Source organism: Saccoglossus kowalevskii, chromosome 7 (assembly GCF_978046115.1).
Source record: "Saccoglossus kowalevskii chromosome 7, keSacKowa6.1, whole genome shotgun sequence".
Lineage (NCBI taxonomy): Eukaryota > Metazoa > Hemichordata > Enteropneusta > Harrimaniidae > Saccoglossus > Saccoglossus kowalevskii.
The window spans coordinates 12206561-12231406 of record NC_140647.1 but is presented as its reverse complement, the minus strand read 5'-3'; the positions used below and the strand labels follow the sequence as shown (position 1 = coordinate 12231406).

The window sequence follows — 24846 nt, the reverse complement described above, 5'->3', positions numbered from 1 at the left end:
TCACAGTAATCTGGTACTTGTTGTGATAAAGATATTGACATAAAAAACACGCACAACTAACTGCTTTATATCCTACTGGTTACCATTCTCAGGATTATGAATACCACTGTCACCGTGCATGAACTAATAATTGCCAATGAGTAATTTAAACTCTTTGTTGAGCAGACATGAGGTTATTACGGGAATTACACAAAATATGCACAAAGGCATTCCTCTACTGAGTGCATATTTTGCGGTATTTTTGTGATACCCTTGTTATTATAAATCATTCTCCTGCTAGTAGAAATAAAAGTCCAAAATAACAACAAAAAACGTTATGGGTGGATTCTATTTCCATCCCATATTATAGCGCTCTGCATCTAATGTAAACAAAAAAAAGTGAACAAATGATTGTAAAAGTGACGCACATTTTCCAAATGAGCTAGACATTCAAAAGCAATACGTTTAGATTATGAATAATCATTATCCAATTTTTCAAATCCAAAAAATGTTTTTTCCCTTTATTGCATATTTAAAAGTCAACAATTATTGCGCGACTTTGCCCTAGAAAAAAACATTTTATGAACGTGAAGAGCAATGTGGCTTTTTCTGTTGTGAAATTTATTCTTATTTTCAAATTCTTGTTCTACTGTATGTTCTCAAATTTCTAGGTGAATACGCAACTCAATCAACAACAAACGCTTTGACTGGAATACGCTCATTTCATAGCGTGGTAGAAGATGATCCTGTGAAACAAGTGATGGACTCCCTGGTAGCACAGTTTAAGGAGTGTACTGGAGAGGACGATGATGATGTAGCCAAGGAGTATATCAAAAATGCTCAGATGGATATAAATGAAGCTGTACTGAAATACATTACCCAGTAGTGTTGCTGTGTGCACATGTAGAGATTGACACACTGCTACAGCAGGCATTGATGAAAACCTGTTTCCTAGGAACATTGATGACGCTTGTTATGACTTCATTTTGTACAATCATCTACAGGAATTGTTGTACCTCACAACATATTTCTGCCAGCCAGTAACCCTCAGAGATTAATATTATACATTTCAAAATCATAACATACACCACTGGTGATGTTCCTACGAGTATGTTTTTACCTTGCCCATACCATCAAAGATATATTAAGGGACAAATTTCTGTCTGCCGTTGTCGTTGACGTCGTTGGCAATTATTTTGGTAATCACAGGTATATACATATATATATATATAGCCAAGATTAAGCATATTGCACTTTTTGGGACAAGATATAAGATATAATTTTTCACACTTGTTAACATGTACATATTTCTTAAAGATACTGTGGACTTGTGTGATATTATATTCATATGTTTTGTCTGTCATCTAATATTTTACATTATATATATTTTCTGAAACTCTCATTCCAAATATTATAAAAATCAGGACTGTAGGTCATTAATTTTCACAAAAAAGCTTGAGAATTATAAGTATAGAAGATAGCTATTCATGTCGGTCTTACAAAATACATTTTGTAGTTACTACCAAAATACGCCTTGTGAAAGCCTACACAAAAAATGGTGTCAGCATTTGATGCATTAAGGTAGATAGATACCTTAGCTCAAAAATGATTTACTGATTTTTGAAGTGCTTAAATTTATGACTGTTTTCCTGCAATCAATCGGTGATTTGATTTTGAACTCTAATTTCTTTTTTCGTAGCTCACATCGAAAGGCCGATCTTTGACAGGGGAATATTCCGTTAGAATACCCTTACTTCATCAAAATTGACCATCATCAAATGTGTACAGCACATTATTAAACATAGAAATATCCCCCAAAATAATTTTGTGTTTGTCTAATCGCACGTTGTCGTTACGTTGTGTAAGCTAATTAGTCATTAAACATTACTCGCTGTCCTTGTTTTCTAAGAAATATACACAATCAAATAAAACATTGAATGCATAGTGGCAGAAAGTTGTTTTCAAGGCTTGTTTTTTCCCCATTATTCTCACTGCTATACATGCATTATAGCTTACTTCGGTATTTCAGTTACCCATATTTGGAGTAAAAACAATCAACCACCTGACCAGAGACTGAACATACCACAACAAGTGCTGTGATGTCAGCAAGGTATTGATATACATGCAAATACTGTTCCCAAAATAAACATTTTCAGTTTTAGCTGTAGTTTTATTGTTTTTGTACGCATATATATATATATACATACCGGTATATAGTATGTTAATTAGCTAACACATGGTGACCAAATTACATGCAAAGGCAAAGGCATTTAACAATTTAATATATACTGATATATTTTATTGAAAACAGCAGTTTTTAAGAAGATCAATACTTCTGGAAATGAACCCTAATTTTTGGAGCTAACAAAAAAAATTTGGCAAATTATAATTTTCACTTTAAACATTAGCCTATTTTTGTATCAATATTCTAAAGAAAAGTGCAGACTATAAACGGTATTAACTGGTGGTGAAAAGGTTAATATGGTATCATAATTATTCAAGCGGATAAAAGGGTTTTTATGAGCGAGTGTATCAATACCGGTATGAATAAATGTGATACAAACTACAGTCACATGTATCACAGTGGTGATGAGAAAGTCTTGCCTATAACTTGATTTCAGAATTTTGTTTGCTGGTATGCAAGAAATAAAGGCTTTCTTTTAACGTTATACAACTGCGCTTTCTTACTCTGTTTGGACAAACAGTATTATCTTATTAAATAATACAATGAAAGCATATTCCTTAAAATTTCTTTATTCATTATTATAAATGTATTTCCATGTAAGGCAATAAATACACATTAAAAACTTTCTGCGAACTGGCTGTTACATTTGTATAATTATAATTTGTATGTCTTAGGAAAAGCATGACAGATTCAGAACAAAAAGTTAGTACACTTTGATGTTGCCATTTACAATGAATGGATCTAGTTTTAAATTGTGAAATATTGACACCTAGTATGAGTAGGTGTGTACTCTGAAATGTCACGTTTTGACAGGCTTCCTGTATTTGCACTGAATCCATACACGGTACATGGTTAACTGACGACCTCTGTTCACTTGCAGTCTTCTATCTATTGTGTTTTGTTCTTCTATCAAACCAGCCGATGTCATCATTTCTCGTAGTTCATCTAAAATAATAAATACAATAAATTGGATACAAGTACAGCACACATTTAGAAATGTTGTTGATTGCTGTCCCCAGATATAAAAAGATAAATAAGTATTTCTAGATATGTGTTCAACCAGACTAACCTGACACTGCATATATCAATGTAAGACTAAGGTAGAAATGGTGACTGGGGTACAAAGTTACATTGAAATAAAGGAATGCAAACTTGACTGGAAATTAATTTTTCTAGTTAATTTTTCTAGAAGATTTGACAGTTGTAATTTGTCATTTTATTCAAGAAGTTCAAAACAGAGACTAATGTTGTTAGAAGTATGTATTGTCATGCTATTTTATCGACAATCTTCAATATATTATTCTGCTTTGAAACTTGTGCAATAAGTCAATAATTTTGTAAAAAATATTTTGAAAATTCAAGAACTACAGAAAATACAGAACTATGCAAGAGTCACCTCCATATTGTGAATCTTAGTGATGTTGCCCCAATAACTATCAAAATTCGCCACCATAACATGAATAATCGAGGGTAGCCTTCATAACGTGAACTATTGAGAGTCACCTCCATAACGTAAACTATCGAGAGTCACCTCCATAACGTAAACTATCGAGAGTCACCTCCATAACGTAAACTATCGAGAGTCACCTCCATAACGTAAACTATCGGGAGTCACCTCCATAACGTAAACTATCGAGAGTCACCTCCATAACGTAAACTATCGAGAGTCACCTCCATAACGTAAACTATCGAGAGTCACCTCCATAACGTAAACTATCGAGTCACCTCCATAACGTGAACTATCGAGAGTCACCCCCATATCGCGAACTATCAAGAGTCACCTCCATATCGCGAACTATCAAGAGTCACCTCCATAACGTGAACTATCGAGAGTCACCTCCATATCGCGAACTATCAAGAGTCACCTCCATAACGTAAACTATCGAGAGTCACCTCCATAACGTAAACTATCAAGAGTCACCTCCATAACGTAAACTGTCAAGAGTCACCTCTATAACGTGAACTATTGAGAGTCACCTCCATATCGCGAACTATCAAGAGTCACCTCCATATCGTGAACTATCAAGAGTCACCTCCATAACGTAAACTGTCAAGAGTCACCTCCATAACATGAACTATCGAGAGTCACCTCCATAACGTAAACTATCAAGAGTCACCTCCATAACGTAAACTATCAAGAGTCACCTCCATAACGTAAACTATCGAGAGTCACCTCCATAACATGAACTATCGAGAGTCACCTCCATAACGTAAACTATCGAGAGTCACCTCCATAACGTAAACTATCGAGAGTCACCTCCATAACGTGAACTATCGAGAGTCACCTCCATAACGTGAACTATCGAGAGTCACCTCCATAACGTAAACTATCGAGAGTCACCTCCATAACGTAAACTATCGAGAGTCACCTCCATAACGTAAACTATCGAGAGTCACCTCCATAACGTAAACTATCGAGAGTCACCTCCATAACGTAAACTATCGAGAGTCACCTCCATAACGTAAACTATCGAGAGTCACCTCCATAACGTAAACTATCGAGAGTCACCTCCATAACGTAAACTATCGAGAGTCACCTCCATAACGTAAACTATCGAGTCACCTCCATAACGTGAACTATCGAGTCACCTCCATAACGTGAACTATCGAGTCACCTCCATAACGTAAACTATCGAGAGTCACCTCCATAACGTAAACTATCGAGAGTCACCTCCATAACGTAAACTATCGAGAGTCACCTCCATAACGTAAACTATCGAGAGTCACCTCCATAACGTAAACTATCGAGAGTCACCTCCATAACGTAAACTATCGAGAGTCACCTCCATAACGTAAACTATCGAGAGTCACCTCCATAACGTAAACTATCGAGAGTCACCTCCATAACGTAAACTATCGAGAGTCACCTCCATAACGTAAACTATCGAGAGTCACCTCCATAACGTAAACTATCGAGAGTCACCTCCATAACGTAAACTATCGAGAGTCACCTCCATAACGTAAACTATCGGGAGTCACCTCCATAACGTAAACTATCGAGAGTCACCTCCATAACGTAAACTATCGAGAGTCACCTCCATAACGTAAACTATCGAGAGTCACCTCCATAACGTAAACTATCGAGAGTCACCTCCATAACGTGAACTATCAAGAGTCACCTCCATATCGCGAACTATCAAGAGTCACCTCCATAACGTAAACTATCGAGAGTCACCTCCATAACGTAAACTATCGAGAGTCACCTCCATAACGTAAACTATCGAGAGTCACCTCCATAATGTAAACTATCGAGAGTCACCTCCATAACGTAAACTATCGAGAGTCACCTCCATAACATGAACTATCGAGAGTCGCCTCCATAACGTAAACTATCGAGAGTCACCTCCATAACGTAAACTATCGAGAGTCACCTCCATAACGTAAACTATCGAGAGTCACCTCCATAACGTAAACTATCGAGAGTCACCTCCATAACGTGAACTATCGAGAGTCACTCCCATATCGCGAACTATCAAGAGTCACCTCCATATCGTGAGTTACCCAAAAAGATGAACATGAGAGTCATGTATTACGGTTGATTTATTAATTCTCACCTTGAGTGAAGAAATATACTCGAGTACCATCACCTCTGACATAAAAGTTATCAGACAAACATTTACCTGTATACCAAAACAAAGGTAAGTTTACTCCCAGAACAAGAGTTCAGTGCCCTCTTTAAGTATGAACCGCTTTTGTGACGTTAAAATGATAAAAAAGCAATGTCATTCAAAGTAACAACTTTTGTTGGTTCTGGTCGTTCATCATCTAGAATGCAATTGTAAAATATTAAAAGAATTTTTTTTTTTTTATTTATCGACAGATTACTAAATATCATGACTAAACTGAAGGCAGTTTCAACCGAATATTGCGCTATTGAGCACGAGTAATTAAATTGAATGTATATTTTTTGAAATTTTGAAATAACAATATTAGGATAATAATATGACACCAAGATGAGAATTAAAGAAATAATTTCACCATGGAAACCAGTGTAAAAATGCCAATTTTTACTATGACACAACATTTCAGGTTCGAAAAATTGCTTGATAACCACAATTTTTTTTCATTTTCAGTATCATAATGTCTAATATAATGAAAACAATGACAAATATTCTTTAATTTGGTCTGAACTGCTTTAACATCATAGAGGACATTTGCGACTTGTCTTATCAATAGTCATGACTCGCGCTATTTACACATAAACAAGCATGGTAGAAATGCCGCTACGTAAGGTTTCGCCTGAATTCATTCTACATGTGTCATAATAAATTTGCACTAGAATGTAGATGTATGTAGATTTTAGATTTCAAAATGTTTTTCTTTTCCTTATATCCTGGTATGACATTTTTAAGACCAAATAGTGCAATGAACGAGGCAAATTAGTGTCCAAGGGGAGGATTTTGGGGGCAGGTGTATGCCTCTCCAAGGATTGGGGCTTCTTGTTTACTGTTAATTTGTAACACACATTGTGATTGATTTGATTCATTATATTGGAGTATAGTTAACTCGCATGGTACCCATTAGAAAAAACAAACATGTCACTGAAGTCAAATAGCAAATTATTGACATATATCATTGTGAATACTGTAGAATGCTTATTTTTGCTTGGAATTAATTTCCACTGTTTTCGCTGAAGAAATGATTCAGTGAAAATAAAATTCTGTGAATATACCGTTGTTCTTATATTTTACATTCAACTTGTCGAAAATCAGTGAAAATCCATACAAAACACCCAAAAACTCTATACAGCGAAAATTAATTCTAGCTAAAATAAATTATTCTTAAATTACTATTTTTAGACAAAACAGAAATTTTAAGACTTCCAAAAACCATTAATCACAATCCCTTCCTTTGTGGAGAAACTGGGCTTTAATGTATTATGTCTGAGTATCAAATAGACACATTTTATTCTCAGTTTCTGGGTAATTTATGCAAGTATCTTACAAACAGCTGAACATTAATTTACAACTTGCCATACATGGTGTGGTGCGCCCTCTATTGGCAGACTTGCTATGGACGTTCCATAAATGTCAGCTATAGGGGGCGTTGTACCACTTACCCTTCTTGAATCTGAGCTGAGCTAAATCATATCTGCCGTAATCCCTGAATAGTATTAATCCACCTGGCTTTAGATGCTTGGATAATCTATTGAGTGCATACTGCATTCTGTAATAGAATATACAAAAACATCATGTCACATAGAATAGGTAGACTAATCATTTGAAACAAATATTACACTTGAAATGGTAAAACTATGAGGCACTTTGCAACGAGTTACATACGCAATTGATCATGTTCTCCTACCAAGAAACCATTAACTATAGTGTGTAGCCATAGTACTAAAATATACAACATAAATTATACACCTTTAACACAGACATGATTTTAATTTTTTTTTTTTTTTGAACAAGAATAGGTGTCGGAACTCTATATGCAAACTATTGCTGCGACTGGTCACTGGTAGCATAGTGGTTGTCGCATCAGACTCATGATTGGTAGACCCAATTTCAAGTCCTACCTTAGGCTGAACATCAAAAGGGTCGACCCCTACCCTGGGTGAGTGTGCCACAGACTCAATGGGAAGGCCAATTCCACTGGCCAAGATTCATTCACTAACGAATGTGACTTTGGAGGAACCTTGGTTAAGGTCCACAGGTGCATGTGTTCAACCGAGCCTGGTTGATGCCAGGGTAGCGCATTAAAATTGCTATTTGATAGGGAGATGGCCACACAGCCCTGTCATGTAGTCTCAAACAGGAAACCACTTCTGTGTCAGCACTAGTACTTGCAATTTGCACTTACAAAAAGAAAAAACATTTTAAAAAAAACTGCATGCTTTTTTACCACAATTTTTAACAAAATCTGTGAAAGCGTATCTGAAAGACAAGCAGAACATGAAAAAAAAAATGGCCACCAGTCTGCCATTTTTAATCAAATCACAAAACAAAATGCTGCACATCAGTAACCACCACGAGTATCGGTAATGTCAATATCTAATTTGAATGAAATTAATTAATGATAATAACAAAAAGGAAGGTCAAAGTTCAGTGCTGTGACTTTACTAACAAAAATGGTCCCAGCATGTCCAATAAATGATGCGAGACAGAGGAGTACACAGATGCATGGATAGAACCCAAAACATATTAAGTGTATGTTTTACCTAAAAGGAATCAGAATTTAAAACTACATGCAAACAAAAAATATCATAAATGTGTAATTTTTCTCAAAAAAATGAGACATAAATAGTTGTCAGATTTTTACAAATAATTCATTGATATAATAAATTGAAAGCAACCATTCATACTCACTTGTTTGGATGTATGGCAGACAATACAAATATCAATACTATTATATCTAAGCTGTTTTCTGGGAAAGGTAGAGTGGTAGAATCATCTACAATATCACATACAAATGCATGACATCTGTTGCTATGGTAATCTGGATGACTCTAAACAACAGATATATAGAGGATATCTCATGAGTGACACTATAATATCAGATTTATGATACATATACAGTAATTTTCATTTGCTCTGAGCTTTTGGTAACTTGTTTATCTGAAGAATAATTAGCATACCGGTACAAAATTGTTGTTTTTTGAACATAGTTCAAGTTTATCTGCCTGTGATTATTGAATATGTTTATTTACGAAACCATCATGATATGTTCAGTTTCAAAGACACAATAATAACATGTTCATCATCTGTCAAGGGAACCCTTACATAGAAAATAAAAATTAAATCAAAGAAAGCTTAGAAAGAACTCCCATGTGCTGAGAGTAATGGAGACGCATTAAATATAATTCGAAATTACTTAGCTGAAAACTAATTATGCAAATCAGAAAATTAATATGAACAGATTTGAGTGTAAAACTAATGAGGTCTGCGCAATGTAACAGAAAATCTATGTTTCCAAGTTTAATTGAAAAGTGATTAGAACCAAAAAATTATGAATTATTATGCTTATTAGGGAATTAATATCAAAGTGAAAGCTTAAAATTGGTTAATTATGCAAATTAGGTAATTAATATGTACAGATTTTAACCCACAATTATCAAGGTCTGTCTATTGTCCTACAGCATCCATGTACATTCATTGGTATGTGATCCATGTACATTAATTGGTATGTGATGTTTAGTACCCGAGATATCAGAGTGAAAGTTGGTTAATTATGCAAATTAGGTGATTAATATGCACAAATATTTACCGGAAACTAATTGGGTCTGCATAATTCTAGATTCATTGAAATGTGATGATTAGTACTTTAGATATCAGTGGAAAACCCGAAAATTGACTAATCATTATGCAAATTAGGTAATTAGTATCCACAGATTATTACCAAAAACTAATCAAAACCTAGCATTAGTTCAGAGCATGTATGTACAAAGTTTCATCAAAATCCAATGAGTGGTTGTTTAGATATCAGTGGAACAATCATGGAACAGCTAAAAATCAGCTAATTATCATGCAAATTAGGTAATTAATATGCACGGATTTTTACCAAAAACTAATCAAATCTGCGCATATGTTCAGAGCATCTATGTACCAAGTTTCATCAAAATCCAATGAGTGGTTCTTTAGATATCAGTGGAACAGTCATAGGACAGCTAAAAAATTAGCTAATTATCATGCAAATTAGGTAATTAACGAGCATGGATTTTTACCAAAACCTAATCAAATCTGCACATTGGCCCAGAGCATCTATGCACCAAGTTTCATCAAAAACCGATGTATGGTTCTTGAGATAGCAGTGGAACAGTCGAACACACATACACACACACAGACACACTAACTGCAAAGACTCCCATTATGTGCTTCGCACATGGGAGTCAAAAATAATGTGTGCATAATGCCTTGTTATAGTTGGGAGAAATAGAAATATTGGTGTCCTGAAATACAAAAAATAAAAGTGCACTATAGCAGATACTATAAAATATTCAGATTTATTTTAATTTCAAACAATTATTGCTTGAGCTATAAGCTCATACCTTTTTATTTCCTAAAAATGTCAAACATTTAAACTTGCTTGGAAAAGAATATCATTATTCTATCAAGTAAACATTTCATTATGGAGATATTCTTGAGTACAGTAGCCAATGACTGGAGAGTTTGTTTTTAATTCCTCTAAGTTCAAATTTTGGGCCATAAGCATTATTCAATTGCATGTATTTTTTACTTATATTTTTTACTGAAAAAAAATGCAAAGTGAACACAGCAAATGTAAATCACAGCAAATATGAAATACAAACACAGGGTTTGCACTAGTGTCTCGACAAGACGAGTCCCACTTACAAAATTGTAAGAAATAGAATTTTTTTCCTGGATAACCTTATTAGAGATTGGACCCCAGCTTGCCTGTAAAACTGGGTCCCTCTTCAATAATTGGAGTCAGGGAAGCAAAATATGGGGTTAACGCAATCCCTGCAGTGAAACAGGTATTGATTTTCAAAAATAAAATTATTGTTTACTTAATTATTAATGAATAATGATTTTGTTATAAATGTACCCCACCCATTCTTTCATCAATCAACTTTGAGCAGTCACAACAAGCATCAGCATACATAGAATATACGGGTATAGCACAGAATACATGTATGTAAAAATAGTGAAATGCCATGAAAAAGAATAAATGCTACCCAGGTATATTTGTTGTAGAAAGGAAAACTCACTTTAACCAGTTCAATTGCTGTACTTGAAAAGTCACAACAGTAAACAAACAAGTTTGGATCACTGAAAACAAAGGAAAGAAAGAAAAAAACAATAAATATTAATGTTTGAATGTATCTGCTTGACAAATGTCATCAGAACAAGGATAACGACAATGATACTAAATTTGCAGATCTGTGATAAGCCATCAAATTTACATACCATGAAATTTTGTGATTGTGGATAAGTAATGAGAAATTCATCTTTTAAGGTTCGTCTAGGACACTATACTAGTATGACGATGTCTAACAAGATTTGATGTTGACATATAAATGGTTGGATAAAACTTGTAATACCGGTAATCAGGGCAGAATCAGGAGAATGATCACTCCACTTGTCTATCACTCTCACAACTCAAGACATGGGAGATAATTATCGCTTTCTTAATTGAAAATACCGTTGATGAATGAATAGATTTTAATAGCATAGCTTGACTAATTGCTTGCAATAATGTGTACAGGAGAACCATTCTGTAAGCTCTTTTGAAATTGTTTAAAGACACCCTTCCAACAGGAAACATCAACTGTATATATTATGCAGCTCTTGTATGTATGGTTATCAGTGTACCTGAAGACGATATAAATTGATACTAACGTATAGCTTACTTATTTGTCTGGAGAACAGGAAACACAGTGTTTCCAACGCCACATCCTACTTCCAAAATTCTCGTGTTTGAAGTACTTCCAGGAAAACAATTGTTATCAGCGTGTTCAATTTCTTTGCTTTCACATTTGACAATGCTTTCAGTTTCGGTTGATTCTTTCGGTGCTAATTCCGGGAACTCAGTAAACAACCAGTGTCGGTCTTTGAAGAATCTGTTCTGATGCTGTGTGTAAAATTCATCCCAGTATCGTCCTGCATCAGTTTCATACAGGTCTGTAGGAAAGATAATTTCTTTTTAATTTAATTTAAACAAACACTATCAAACAGTATCACAAGAATAAGTAAACCTGGCTTCTCAATGTAACTTGCACATTGGCATTGCAAAGTAATCTCTGAAAGTAGCAGAATCTAGGTGTGGTATAGGTATAGGTGACCCCTGATGCAGAATCTAGGTGTGGTATAGGTATAGGTGATGTTAGTTGGTTGACATGGGATATATCATGAGCTGTTATTATCCATGAACCAATGGTGAGTCGATGATGTTTTCACCAGCTCTTTAAAGAAGTGATATATCAGGTGGTGAAATCCTTCTTATCACATGGCCAACTTTGATCGTCAAAAATGGAAATGTAAAATTCTCGGAACTATTCTTAAGAAGCACATAATTTATGCTAATTCAACACAATGTCTAATCATAATTTATTATCACGTTTATTTTGATACATGTTAAAAAGACAAAGTTGGCATAGTTATGAGTTAGTGTAATTGTTGTTAACAGGTCACAAGCTGTCACATGATATCATCAAATGATTCATTATTTTCACCTACTGTTCATCAAATGATTCATTATTTTACCTACTTTTCAAATGATTCATTATTTTCACCTACTGTTCATTAAATGATTCATTATTTTCACCTACTGTTCATCAAATGATTCATTATTTTTACCTACTGTTCATCACATGATTCATTATTTTCACCTACTGTTCATCAAATGATTCATTATTTTCACCCACAGTTCATCAAATGATTCATTATTTTCACCCACAGTTCATCAAATGATTCATTATTTTCACCTACTGTTCATCAAATGATTCATTATTTTCACCTACAGTTCATCAAATGATTCATTATTTTCACCCACAGTTCATTAAATGATTCATTATTTTCACCTACTGTTCATCAAATGATTCATTATTTTCACCTACTGTTCATCAAATGATTCATTATTTTACCTACTTTTCAAATGATTCATTATTTTCACCTACTGTTCATTAAATGATTCATTATTTTCACCTACTGTTCATCAAATGATTCATTATTTTTACCTACTGTTCATCACATGATTCATTATTTTCACCTACTGTTCATCAAATGATTCATTATTTTCACCCACAGTTCATCAAATGATTCATTATTTTCACCCACAGTTCATCAAATGATTCATTATTTTCACCTACTGTTCATCAAATGATTCATTATTTTCACCTACAGTTCATCAAATGATTCATTATTTTCACCCACAGTTCATTAAATGATTCATTATTTTCACCTACTGTTCATCAAATGATTCATTATTTTCATCTACTGTTCATCAAATGATTTATTATTTTCACCCACAGTTCATCAAATGATTCATTATTTTCACCTACTGTTCATCAAATGATTTATTATTTTCACCCACAGTTCATCAAATGATTCATTATTTTCACCTACTGTTCATCAAATGATTCATTATTTTCACCTACTGTTCATCACATGATTCATTATTTTCATCTACTGTTCATCAAATGATTCATTATTTTCATCCACTGTTCATCAAATGATTCATTATTTTTACCTACTGTTCATCAAATGATTCATTGTTTTTACCTACTGTTCATCAAATGATTCATTATTTTTACCTACTTTTCAAATGATTCATTATTTTCACCTACTTTTCAAATGATTTATTATTTTCACCCACAGTTCATCAAATGATTCATTATTTTCACCTACTGTTCATCAAATGATTCATTATTTTCACCTACTGTTCATCAAATGATCCATTATTTTCACCCACTGTTCATCAAATGATTCATTATTTTCACCCACAGTTCATCAAATGATTCATTATTTTCACCCACTGTTCATCAAATGATTCATTATTTTCACCCACAGTTCATCAAATGATTCATTATTTTCACCCACAGTTCATCAAATGATTCACTATTTTCACCCACAGTTCATCAAATGATTCATTATTATCACCCACAGTTCATCAAATGATTCATTATTTTCACCCACAGTTCATCAAATGATTTATTATTTTTACCCACAGTTCATCAAATGATTCATTATTTTCACCCACAGTTCATCAAATGATTCATTATTTTCACCCACAGTTCATCAAATGATTCATTATTTTCACCCACAGTTCATCAAATGATTCATTATTTTCACCCACAGTTCATCAAATGATTCATTATTTTCACCCACAGTTATCAAATGATTCATTATTTTCACCCACAGTTCATCAAATGATTCATTATTTTCACCCACAGTTCATCAAATGATTCATTATTTTCACCCACAGTTCATCAAATGATTCATTATTTTCACTCACAGTTCATCAAATGATTCATTATTTTCACCCACAGTTCATCAAATGATTCATTATTTTCACCCACAGTTCATCAAATGATTCATTATTTTCACCCACAGTTCATCAAATGATTCATTATTTTCACCCACAGTTCATCAAATGATTCATTATTTTCACCCACAGTTCATCAAATGATTCATTATTTTCACCCACAGTTCATCAAATGATTCATTACTTTCACCTACTGTTCATCAAATGATTCATTACTTTCACCTACTGTTCATCAAGTGATTTTTAAAGTGAATATCAGGACTTTGAATACTATAGTACCTTTCATTGCATCCTCGACTACAGATTTTGAGTTTTCTTCAACTTTGAGTTTAGCTGCATTTTCTTGTTCTTCATTCCACTCTACATGATCCCTGTTTGAACAAACAAATAAACAAACAAATAAATAAATAACATATATAGTTTGAGTGGTTGTGGACCAAACCTCAGTCAATACCTAACCAACTCAATGGTGTCTGCAAAGCAACTGAATTGAAATTACACATTAGTGGCTTCAAGAACAAAAATTAGAATACAATGTCTTCAAATTGACCATTTTCCGTTCACTGCGAGAATCACGCGTTATGTGTGAAATCGAACGTAAAAACAGGACAAACAAAGGTCATAGCGGCGTCAAATATCGCGTGGGATTCGACAAATGCGAAAGTATTTTGGGGGATATTTCCATTCTTAATAATGTGCTGTACACATTTGATGCTAGACAATTTTGACGAAGTAATGGTATTCGAAAGCAATATTCCTCTGTCGAAGATCGGTCGGTCGTTGTGAGCTACAAAATCATTCGATTTTTGCGGCAGACGTTCGACGTGCGTCTTTCATGCATCTCGTGAGATCTTGCAGTTAAACGGAAAATCACCTATTGACAGGTAAAAACCAAATATAATCAGTAATGACCTCATTTTTACCTACTGTTCATCAAATGATTGTGGGTGGGGGCACTGTTTATTTTCATTCACACAAAATTAATTAGACCTATTTTGAATCTGAGGTCAAACTCCAAAAGTTTCTACTAGTGTAAATAAAAAAAATTGTATAATAAAAATGTGTATATATTAAATGATGGTTTCTCAAGTCTCTCAAGTGCTAGATTTTAATTTTGCTACTGTCAGTCATAAATGAAATCCACAAAATTAAACCAATACAAATTATAAAATTATGATAGAACTCATTGATGAATGCGCAAATTTATGAATTTAAAAACCAGTGAATGTGATTTAATATAAAAAGCAAACTTGTAACTATGAATACTCCAGTACATACATTAATTTCACAAGAGACAACTCTTTGTCAGTGAAAATCGATACATTTAGTAGCAGTAAAAATTTCTCTCTGGTTCCTACGGAACAAACTTTCACGAATATTGTCTTCACAAATGTCATAAAATCATATTGGAAATATTGGAAAAAATTCCCAGAAGCACAAATTTATCATTTTACAGTATGTAATAAATTACAATATTATTCTTGAGAACAAAAAATAAAAAAAAGTGTAAATGATAAAAACATTGGAGAAATATTACATTGTCACCATGACAACTGACAGGGATTTTAAAATTTACAAAGCTAGCCAATCAGTTTTACCCTACAAATTTTATGAGAGGATATTGCAAATCAAAAATCTTACCAATTATTGTAATGAAATACGTATTTATGATTTGTTAGTAGTCTGGCGCCACCTTTAGGTCGATTACTTCGAATAATTAATGACTTTTGTTTATTGTTGCTATATAGCCTTGGAGAGTGTCTTTGGTTCATTAGAATGTAAAATAAACTACGTCTTTTAACCACAGCCTGCCACGGTGAATTCCTCATAATAAGTTTCAACAACTACAACATCTGTTGTAAAAATAAAAACTATTGTTAATTAAAAATACGGATTTCACACAAAGTACTTTGATTTATTAAAAATAGTTCCTAACTTGGCTGTATTTGTGAAATGATGATAATTTACTGTCATTGATGCATTGTTTCAGACACCAAAATGAGCAACATTGCCAGGAAAGTTGCTGACTGGTTTGTTAGACATGTCTAAAGATCAATATGTTATTGAGACTTTACAGGGATTTTTTTTAAACAAGGGAACAGGGGCGCAGGGCTCTCATGCCATGGCCATGCACCCCTTTACGCTCGGAAGCAGATCCTCTGGCAACCATAAAATTCTGATTGACCAGGGATTGGGATTGACCACATGTGGCCACAGTCTTCAACTGTGACCTGTCTGATAGTAATTTTGGCCCCAAGGAAGTCATAGAATGCTCCATTTTAACTTAAAAATATCAAAAACTCCACACCCTGGTAGGGAGAACCCTATCTCCCCCACTTACAGTTTTTTTCTAGAAAAACCCCTGCAAAACAACACCAACAGATTAATACCGTAAAATCTGTATTAAAAACCGCATCCCTGATAAAAGCCGCATCCATTCTTTTGAAACAATTAAGACCCAAAAATTCACCATTTCCCATATGTGTAGATGCTCTAATAGAAGTCGCATCCTCTCTGTTGCATTGTACTATTTTACTAGAAGCCGCGGCTTTTAATACAGATTTTACAGTACTAATTTACATACAATTTCCGTCCAATCATTTAAATTGCAGTGTAACAAATAGGATTCCAGCGAATAAATAAAATGTAAGTACTGATGCAGTCTCACTTGTCAGAATACTGGTGCATGTATAGTACCTGGCATAACACAAGTACATGTACCATTACAAGTGCCAAACAACGCACCATCTAAATCCTTAACTTTTTCACTATCAGACCTTTTCTCTCCAAATGATCAAAAGAGGGAACTGGTGGTGAAAGGTTAATGATCTTGAGATGCACATAGCAAATAGTTGTGTCTGACAAAATTTAAAGTGTTGATGAAATGCCCACAAACATGTTTCTCATTTTCGATCTGTGTCCCTCTGAAATGCACATTTATTAATTTGTTTTTAAAAATAATAAAACATATTCAAGTAAATTTCAGATATTTCTTGTGTTGTATTCATGCACAGTTAACTGTTTCAAGTTTTTCTGACTCCCCTCTGAAAAATGTGCCACCAAATATCAAAATATGGCAGGAAACCATACTTTTACAATACTGAGTCATTTAATAATATATATATTTCAGCAGTTTTTTTTTCAAAGAATATATTTACAATGGTTCAAATGAGACGGGCCTCTCCTTACAAATCCTTTCACCTTATGACTGTTCTCATTTGTGAAAATTTTTAGAACAACTTAGGTTTCAAGCTCAGCACTGACACATTTTAAAGACCCAGATTCCGGACCAGCACATTGTCACGGTGGATTACAGAAAACAAGCCATGCATGGCACAGTCCCCGTTAGTTATCAAATTTAAGATATATAGTTTTGTTTATAGTAATATAGCTGGAATATAACCATGTCAGAAATATGATTTTTTAACATTAAAATGATTGACATTTGTATCTGATCGTCAAACAAGTACTTGTCCATATTGAGAGATATTGCTCTGGAACATGTATATATATAACATGATGTATAACGAATATATAAAATTTGAACATAATCAGTCAAAGCATTTAAGAGACATGGCTCTAGAAGCCCAATCATTAAAACAAAATGGCCGCCAGACAGCCATTTTTAATCCAATCTGAAAAATGAATGATGTGCATCAGGAACCTGTAATGTCTAATATATGTACCAAGTTTGAACAAAATCCATCCATAAATGCCATAAATGCTTGATATTTGATGATTTGTTAGCACAAAAATGGCCACCATTTTTTAGCACAAAAATGGCCACCATTTGGCCATTTTGAATAGTATCGTCAAACCAATATATCTGTCTATCTATGACATGATGTATAATGAATATTTAAAATTTGAACATAATCAGTGAAAGCAAGTCAGAGATATGGCACGAGAACCACATTCATTAATACAAAATGGCAGCCAGTCAGCCATTTTGAATCTTATCTGAAAAACAAAATTATTTGCATCAAGGTCCCATAATGTCTAATGTATATACCAAGTTTGAACAAACTCCATCTGTAAACAGCCAAGAAATGGTTGATTTTTAGGATTTTTTAACACAAAAATGGCTGCCATTCGGCCATCTTGAATCAGATCGTAAAACAAAATGATGTGCATCAAGGTCCTATAATGTCTAATGTATATACCAAGATTGAACAAAATCCATTAGTAAACAGCTGAGAAATGCTTGCTTTTGATGATTTTTAGCACAAAAATGGCCGCCATTCGGCCATCTTGAAACAAATTGACGTTCATATGTATAATATCATGTATGATGTATGTATGAAGTTTGATTGTGATTGGTCCAGGCATTTCTAAGATACAGGTCCGGACGCACGCACAGACGCACGCACACACACACACACACACACAGAGGTCAAAACATAAGTCCCCGTTTTCGGACTGTGTCCAAACTGGGACTAATAAGGATACGTCAACAAAATCACTTGGCTATTTAGTGATTCTGACTATCTTTCTGGTGACTGTTTAGTTTGTGACTTCCTAGATCCCGTACAAATATTTCGATAGTGACGTGATCACCTGAGCATTGCGCAGCACTTTCATGTCTCCAGCTGTTTTTAATTTTGCTGTCTAAAATTTTCTGAATTGTTTGATAATAGGGGATGAATGATGACTTTACACCTTTGCAATCAGACAACCTTCGCTTTTGACTTGCTCTATGTGCGTAATAATTTGTAGACTAAGATCCTGGACTGAAGTAACTAAATGTTTTTCGACCAAGTCATTTTATTGCAATGTCGTAGCTACGACAATCACATTAACCGAATCATATGGGTGTTTTAGAATATTGGTAAGATAGGAATGTGAAGTTTGGTTATACTTCGTTCGTTCAAAAAATAAATGTTGCCACCACAGGTATAACATCTAGGATCACAGCTAAAATCTAAATTGTGATTAAATACCGCCAATTTATAAATTAAAACTACGTCAAAAACCAAAATGTTAGATTTCAAAAAATATTAGAAATTCACTTGGCCATCATTAGCCATGGACCTAGCTGTCTCATAATTTTTTTTTTTAATTACATAATGTTTTTCATTGCTTAATAAAATATTAAAAATTCACTTGGCCATCATTAGCCATAGACCTAGCTGTCTCATAATTTTTTTTTTTAATTACATAATGTTTTTCATTGCTTAATATTATCTTAGCCTACAGCCACTATTTAGTACCGTAGCTACAGTTTATTAGCTTTCGTGGTTTTGCTGTAATTCCAGCCACTTCCATTTTTAATCAACAATGAGGTTATTTTTCAATCCTGTAGTGAACGTGATATGGATGTATGGTGAACCAAGAGGTACAAAAATGCAGTTATCTGGACTACCATGTTCACTTGAGCAAATGAAAGCAGATGGAACTCAATCATTTACTATATTTTTCTGAAAAATTACAATCTCTGGAACCCCCTTCATATTTTTTTTTTTCAAATTTTTGTTTACTTTTCTTAGCATGAAACACGAATCATTTAATTCGAAGTTGAATGAAACTGATGAAAACAGTTTGGTTTATAAGAGAACATACAACCATGGAGGTAGAAAAGAGAAGGAGTGAGGACGCTATTTAAGCCCATGTTAATCTTATAAACATCCTTTATCTTCGCTCTGGTTAAGCCACTTATTGTTTTTGTTTTTGTTTAGAAGTCGTTTTATCTACACGATGAGAGCCACTTATTTACACACAGAAAACGAGAGTAGAACTGAAAAAAATAAATTCCGTTTAAACATCGTCTATAAAATTGAATCTCTTGGCAGAGCTCCAGAAGGAGTACCTACACTTTATGCAATTTTTTTTTTAAATTATGCTAATTTATTCATGACGTAGCAGTTTCTGTGCTCATGAATATTCATTAATTTGTGGGTCAATCAATACATTTTAAAAGGGGCGATATATTATTTTTGGGGGAAGAGTTAGAAAGGGGGATTAGCAATCCTTAGGGGGTCAATACAAAAGAAGGGACCCATTTGGAGAGCAGCTCCTCGTGTCTGTTGTTGCACGTGACCTACAGCTGTCAACTGTGTTCGTTCTTCGACTGTGTTCGTTCTTCGACGACTTCCATGTGGGGTAGTATTCTTGTGTTCTGTTTTTCTGACTTGAATTTTTGAATCCGCTGTTTGTGTTTTTAACGTCTTTCATGTCTTTTGTAGGAGTGTCCAATCCGTGATTCGAACTTGCGATCTTTGAGTTCCCAGCGCACTGTCTTGTCCACTGTACCACGAGTGTCTTCACACAGGAATTAGGATTTAAGTCCTATTCATAGGAGCACTGTCTTCACTAGCATTCAAAAATCTAACTAAACATACTGGATTCGAACCAGCGATCGCTCACATTGCTGACATAGTACAAATCAACTGAGCTATGTGGGTAGTCATGCAAATTAAATAATTTGTTGTCATATTTAGCTTTATTGCCAAATGGTGTTTGCCAGAAAAAGATGGGCAGGCAAAGGAATTGAACCCAGGTCCTCCTGATCACTATGTAGAGAACTGACCCACAAGACCACAATGGATTGACTGGATGTGTTTGCATTTGATAAGACTATATAGTGTGTATATATATAGAAATACAACATATTTCTATTATTGAGTTTCAATTGTCCAAAAAATTGCCAATATTGTGTTTTTACTTGTGTAAACTATATGCATGCCATAACCCGTTAGTGTACATCTTGCCAATTGGGTGTTTGCTATTTGCGTTGCCCATACCTGACCCGACCCTAATCCTAATGCCAAGACACGTTCCTGTTAATAATTGCTCAATAATGATACTCTGTTGTGCACTGTCTGTGAGTAAGTTGCATTGATGTCAACTGATTAAACAAGTTGCGTTTAAGCAATTTCCACTATTAACAACTGGTTAAATTGTGAGACTAAATAAGTGGACACATATTTGAGACTGATTTTGGTGTAGACAACTCTCGTTTAATTAATTTCAACCATTAACAAGTGGTTAAATTGTGACACTAAATGTGTGGACATAATTTGAACTTATTTGGGTGTAGACACAATGTTTAATTAATTGTCACCATTGCAGGTTGTGAGAATAAACCTATTGTGTGTTGTTTGAGATGGAATTCAACTTTGGGCAAATGTTTAATATGGCCACTTACACTTATTCTATAGTTGTGTATAAATTCGGTGTTAATTTCATGTTACTTGCGTGAGACTTTATGTAATGCAGTTGTTTTCAGTGAGTGAGTGAGTGAGTGAGTGAGTGTGTGTGTGTGTGTGTGTGTGTGCGCGTTTGGATTTAATGTAATGGAAATGTGGATGCAAAGCACCTTAATGAACTTGTGTTATTTATACTCTATTTTTGGATTTGATTTGGTGTGGCCACCCTCTGGGTGAAACCGCGTGTGTTTGCGTGTGCGTTCTTGTTTGGGGGGGGGGGGTTAAGGCTTTATTGTTTGGGAGACGGGCTTGGGACCTAAAACGGCCCCATATATATATATACAACTCGTAACCCCGAGTAGGGACCCGGAACAAGGGACTACCAGCCGGGCCAACTGGACCTTGACAGGGCTATACAATTTGTATAGCCAATAACTAGAACAAAAACTAGTCTGAACTCTCATCCTCCAAAGAATGAAGAGGATAAAGAAAACGGATATGCTGAAGAAGTGGCGACCACGCTTCGATATTATTACCAAAACATTTTCGCCACATAAACTCATATAAATAAGAAGGAAACAATGCCTTAGAGGTAGTCGTGACATGTTTTTTGACATGACTCCACATGCCCTCGGCGGTGTTGGTACATGCGCCGCTGTTCGGATCTACATAATGCATTGAATGGTTAACAGTTAAATGATAATACGGAGAATCAGGAGAACTCAAAGCAGAATAAGCCTTCCATTGGTCGGACATGATTGTAGTACCCGGTAAAATAAATTTGTTAATAAGAGGAATGAGAGTATCAGCGTCCTGTTGTTTGACGGGAACTAAAATACAACGACCCGTCCCCCGTTCAATGGCGCCAAAAACTCACTGCCCCTCTCGCCATCTGCCCCGGTTGTATTTGTTTTTGCCGAATTTGGATTCGTCGATTTCGACAATACAACCAGGGCCTCCTAATTGCACCGGGTTCTCCGCAAAATACTGGTGATTGTACGTTTCATCGGCCAGAATCGCGAAACAAACCTCTCTGCAGAAATTATAATAGTCAATAGCAGTAGTAACAGAAACACCCAAGTGAGTTTTAGTCGCAGTAACCGGAAACTTAATACACCAAAAATACAGTAACTGTAGAGTGGTACATGTAGCAACAGAAAGATGGCTGTTTGAAAACCACGTTCCGTTGCGAGCAGAAACACGCTTTCCGCAAGCGCGATGGTTACACCGCCACTCCAGTGGTTCCAGAGCTGGTGTGCGCTTGCAGAGAGTCATGTTTCTGCCACATGCATCACAGGAACGTGATTTCGCAATCAGTCCGTTTTGCTGACACCATTCCACAGTTCTCTGCGGGTTAGAAGTTAGTGAAAACAGAACAGGCAGAGTAGGCTGTTTTCCGTCGATCTGGCCAATCTTGTTGATGGATGCTTGAGCCATTTTTGAGTGAGACTGGTCCTTGCTGTAGTAGTATAGAACTTGAACATGAAATAAGTTTCTATTTCTGATGCAACGAAAGTTACTTGTTTGTCGATGCTTTATATATCTGTGCGTCTGTGACATGTGCCCCTGCAATTCGTTGCATCTGTTTGGCAAGTGTTTCTATTATTTGTGGCCTGATCTGTTTGCGGGGCTGGACCAATGAACATCAGTTATCCCACCCCACTTCTAAGTACATTGTTTGTGGCGTCCGAATGTCTGTTTGCTATTTGACTGCTAATTAATAATATAATAGTTTGAACTTGATACGTGCCGGACTAACCGCAGCAGACGCATATCTATCTATTTATTTATTGCTGACCAGGTTTGTTGTTCTTGTGTTGTTAGTTCTGATGGTTAAAAGGTCACTGGAGCCAACATTACCAAAAGTGATTTCTAAGGCGTAAGAAATGCTTGCACTAAACACTGCAAGCGATTGTACTATTCTCCTGAAACGACGATTTCGTTATACGTGTGTTAACTCACTGTATTACATCCACATAAATGAAACTTTGACAGTAAATAGTCAATATTGCGAAATCAATGTTGTCAGTTTTGAGGCGTAATATACAACTGGTTGGTACTACTAATTACTCCTGTATTGCCATCACTATTTTTCCAAAACAATGCAATAAAATACTTTCTCACGAACTTAGTGCTTACTGAAGTCTAAGTAGTAAATCGTTTATGTATATTTGTAAAATTTTCCAATGTGTTTGAAAATACTATTACTTGTCTTTGCCAAAACTTACCTTGTGTCGATCTTCTATTTTCTTGCTTTAGCTTGGTCGTAACTTGAACTGTCGAAGACTGCGATGATGGTTAATTTGTATTAATTTTAATGTGTTCGATTTCTTTCTTTTTTATTTGACGGGACTCGAACCCACCACGTTATTCGCTTTTTATTTCGTTTTAATAGCACGCTTGTGTACTATGCCACGACGTTGTCGCTGGAGACAGGAGTTTCGAAGTGTTACTTAAACCTTATCAATTGACTTGTTACAAATAGCAAACCTCTGAGGCGGCAGTTAAAACGTTTTGTTTTTGTTGTTATTTATCTCGTGTGTTTTATCTTATTTTCGCTGTGTTATTTATCTCGTGTATTTTATCTTGTTTTCGCTGTGTTATTTATCTTGTGTATTTGACATTGTTGACGGTTTTGTTTTATTTTTTCCTAGTTTGATTTTTATCGTGGTTGTTTTCACGATGGGGTTAGAACGATCTAACATTTTACTATTTTGTTTAAGTATGATGCGGCACGCTTGTGTACCACGCCACGACGTTGGTCGTTGAGTGGTGTTCATTTTGCTAACTACTTCAATGTTCTGATGAGTTGAAGGGAAAAGCCAAAACGATTGCTAGTTTTCGATTGCTTCGGTTCTGGTAAGTGTGTATCTAGTGTGATTCGAACCCATGTCGTTTGTATTGGGCGGTTTTTCATTTCCCATGTTGGCTATGCCGTAATATGCAACCACTTCCCCGTTTTATTATGATTTTGTGAGTGTACAATGATGCCTCACCCGTCACGCCATGACCCAGTTTCAACCACACGGCCATTTTGGAACACAGTTCGTGACCCTTGGCGTGACCCGACTGGCTATATGATCGTTCTGTTCAACTGTTAAGCTAGGATTTATCACCGTTATTATCATTATATTGTCACGTGATTTGTTTTACCTTATGTGTAATGTCTTAAGTATCTTTATTGTAATTTGCATATACCAATTCGTATATACCGAGGAAACGACCCCGATTGAAGGTCATGTATTTTATGACGTCACCAATTCGTGTGTAGGTACTGCTTCTAGATATGTGCCAATCTCTTTTCTACCTCCATGATACAACTTACAAGGTTTAAGTTTTTTTCTTGTGTACACCCCAATTAAGCCAATTCCTGGTCAACAGCAGACGTATTAGCTGTGTTTAAATTGGGTAACTGATATATAACGAGATTAATAGTTACCAAGCATTATGTTCAAACACTTTACTGCGGTCTGTAAGTAATCTTGTTCCAAATTGTGGTCTTTTAATCGAATCTGCATCACTTCCACCAGTGGCCATGCTTAAGTCATGAGGTATACGCCACCAACGTTGACCCTTGCTTGCGGAAGTGACGTT

At 35.0% G+C, this 24846-nt stretch overlaps 2 protein-coding genes and 1 long non-coding RNA gene across 5 annotated transcripts in view; 2 read left to right on the top strand and 1 right to left on the bottom strand.

The window, feature by feature from the left end:
• LOC102802910 (uncharacterized) overlaps nucleotides 1-3357 on the top strand; it is a 13794-nt gene extending 10437 nt beyond the window's left edge. The window contains exon 10 of the mRNA XM_006811110.3: nucleotides 651-3357. Coding sequence (XP_006811173.1) covers nucleotides 651-865 — 215 coding nt within the window. The 3' untranslated portion in view covers nucleotides 866-3357. The remainder of the gene's footprint in view (nucleotides 1-650) is intronic.
• Nucleotides 2718-24828, bottom strand: LOC100376396 (tRNA N(3)-cytidine methyltransferase METTL2-like). 3 transcript variants are annotated; one of them, XM_085501095.1, is made up of 9 exons: nucleotides 24692-24784; nucleotides 15749-15960; nucleotides 14387-14478; nucleotides 11475-11745; nucleotides 10833-10893; nucleotides 8473-8612; nucleotides 7224-7330; nucleotides 5719-5784; nucleotides 2718-3109 (listed from the first exon to the last, which is right to left on the bottom strand). In XM_085501095.1, exons 2-9 carry the CDS (start codon nucleotides 15934-15936, stop codon nucleotides 2964-2966), a joined length of 1071 nt encoding a protein of 356 aa, XP_085357221.1. In that variant the 5' UTR covers nucleotides 15937-15960; nucleotides 24692-24784; the 3' UTR covers nucleotides 2718-2963. The 3 variants fall into 3 exon arrangements, with proteins under 3 accessions (XP_085357221.1, XP_085357223.1, XP_085357222.1); XM_085501097.1 differs by lacking the exon at nucleotides 15749-15960 and having other exon boundaries at nucleotides 24692-24828; XM_085501096.1 differs by lacking the exon at nucleotides 5719-5784.
• Nucleotides 11635-16752, top strand: LOC146740246 (uncharacterized). Its single transcript, XR_014929893.1, has 2 exons — nucleotides 11635-11743; nucleotides 16720-16752. It is a non-coding gene; the product is annotated as an uncharacterized LOC146740246 (long non-coding RNA).
• Nucleotides 24829-24846: the final 18 nt, after the last annotated feature.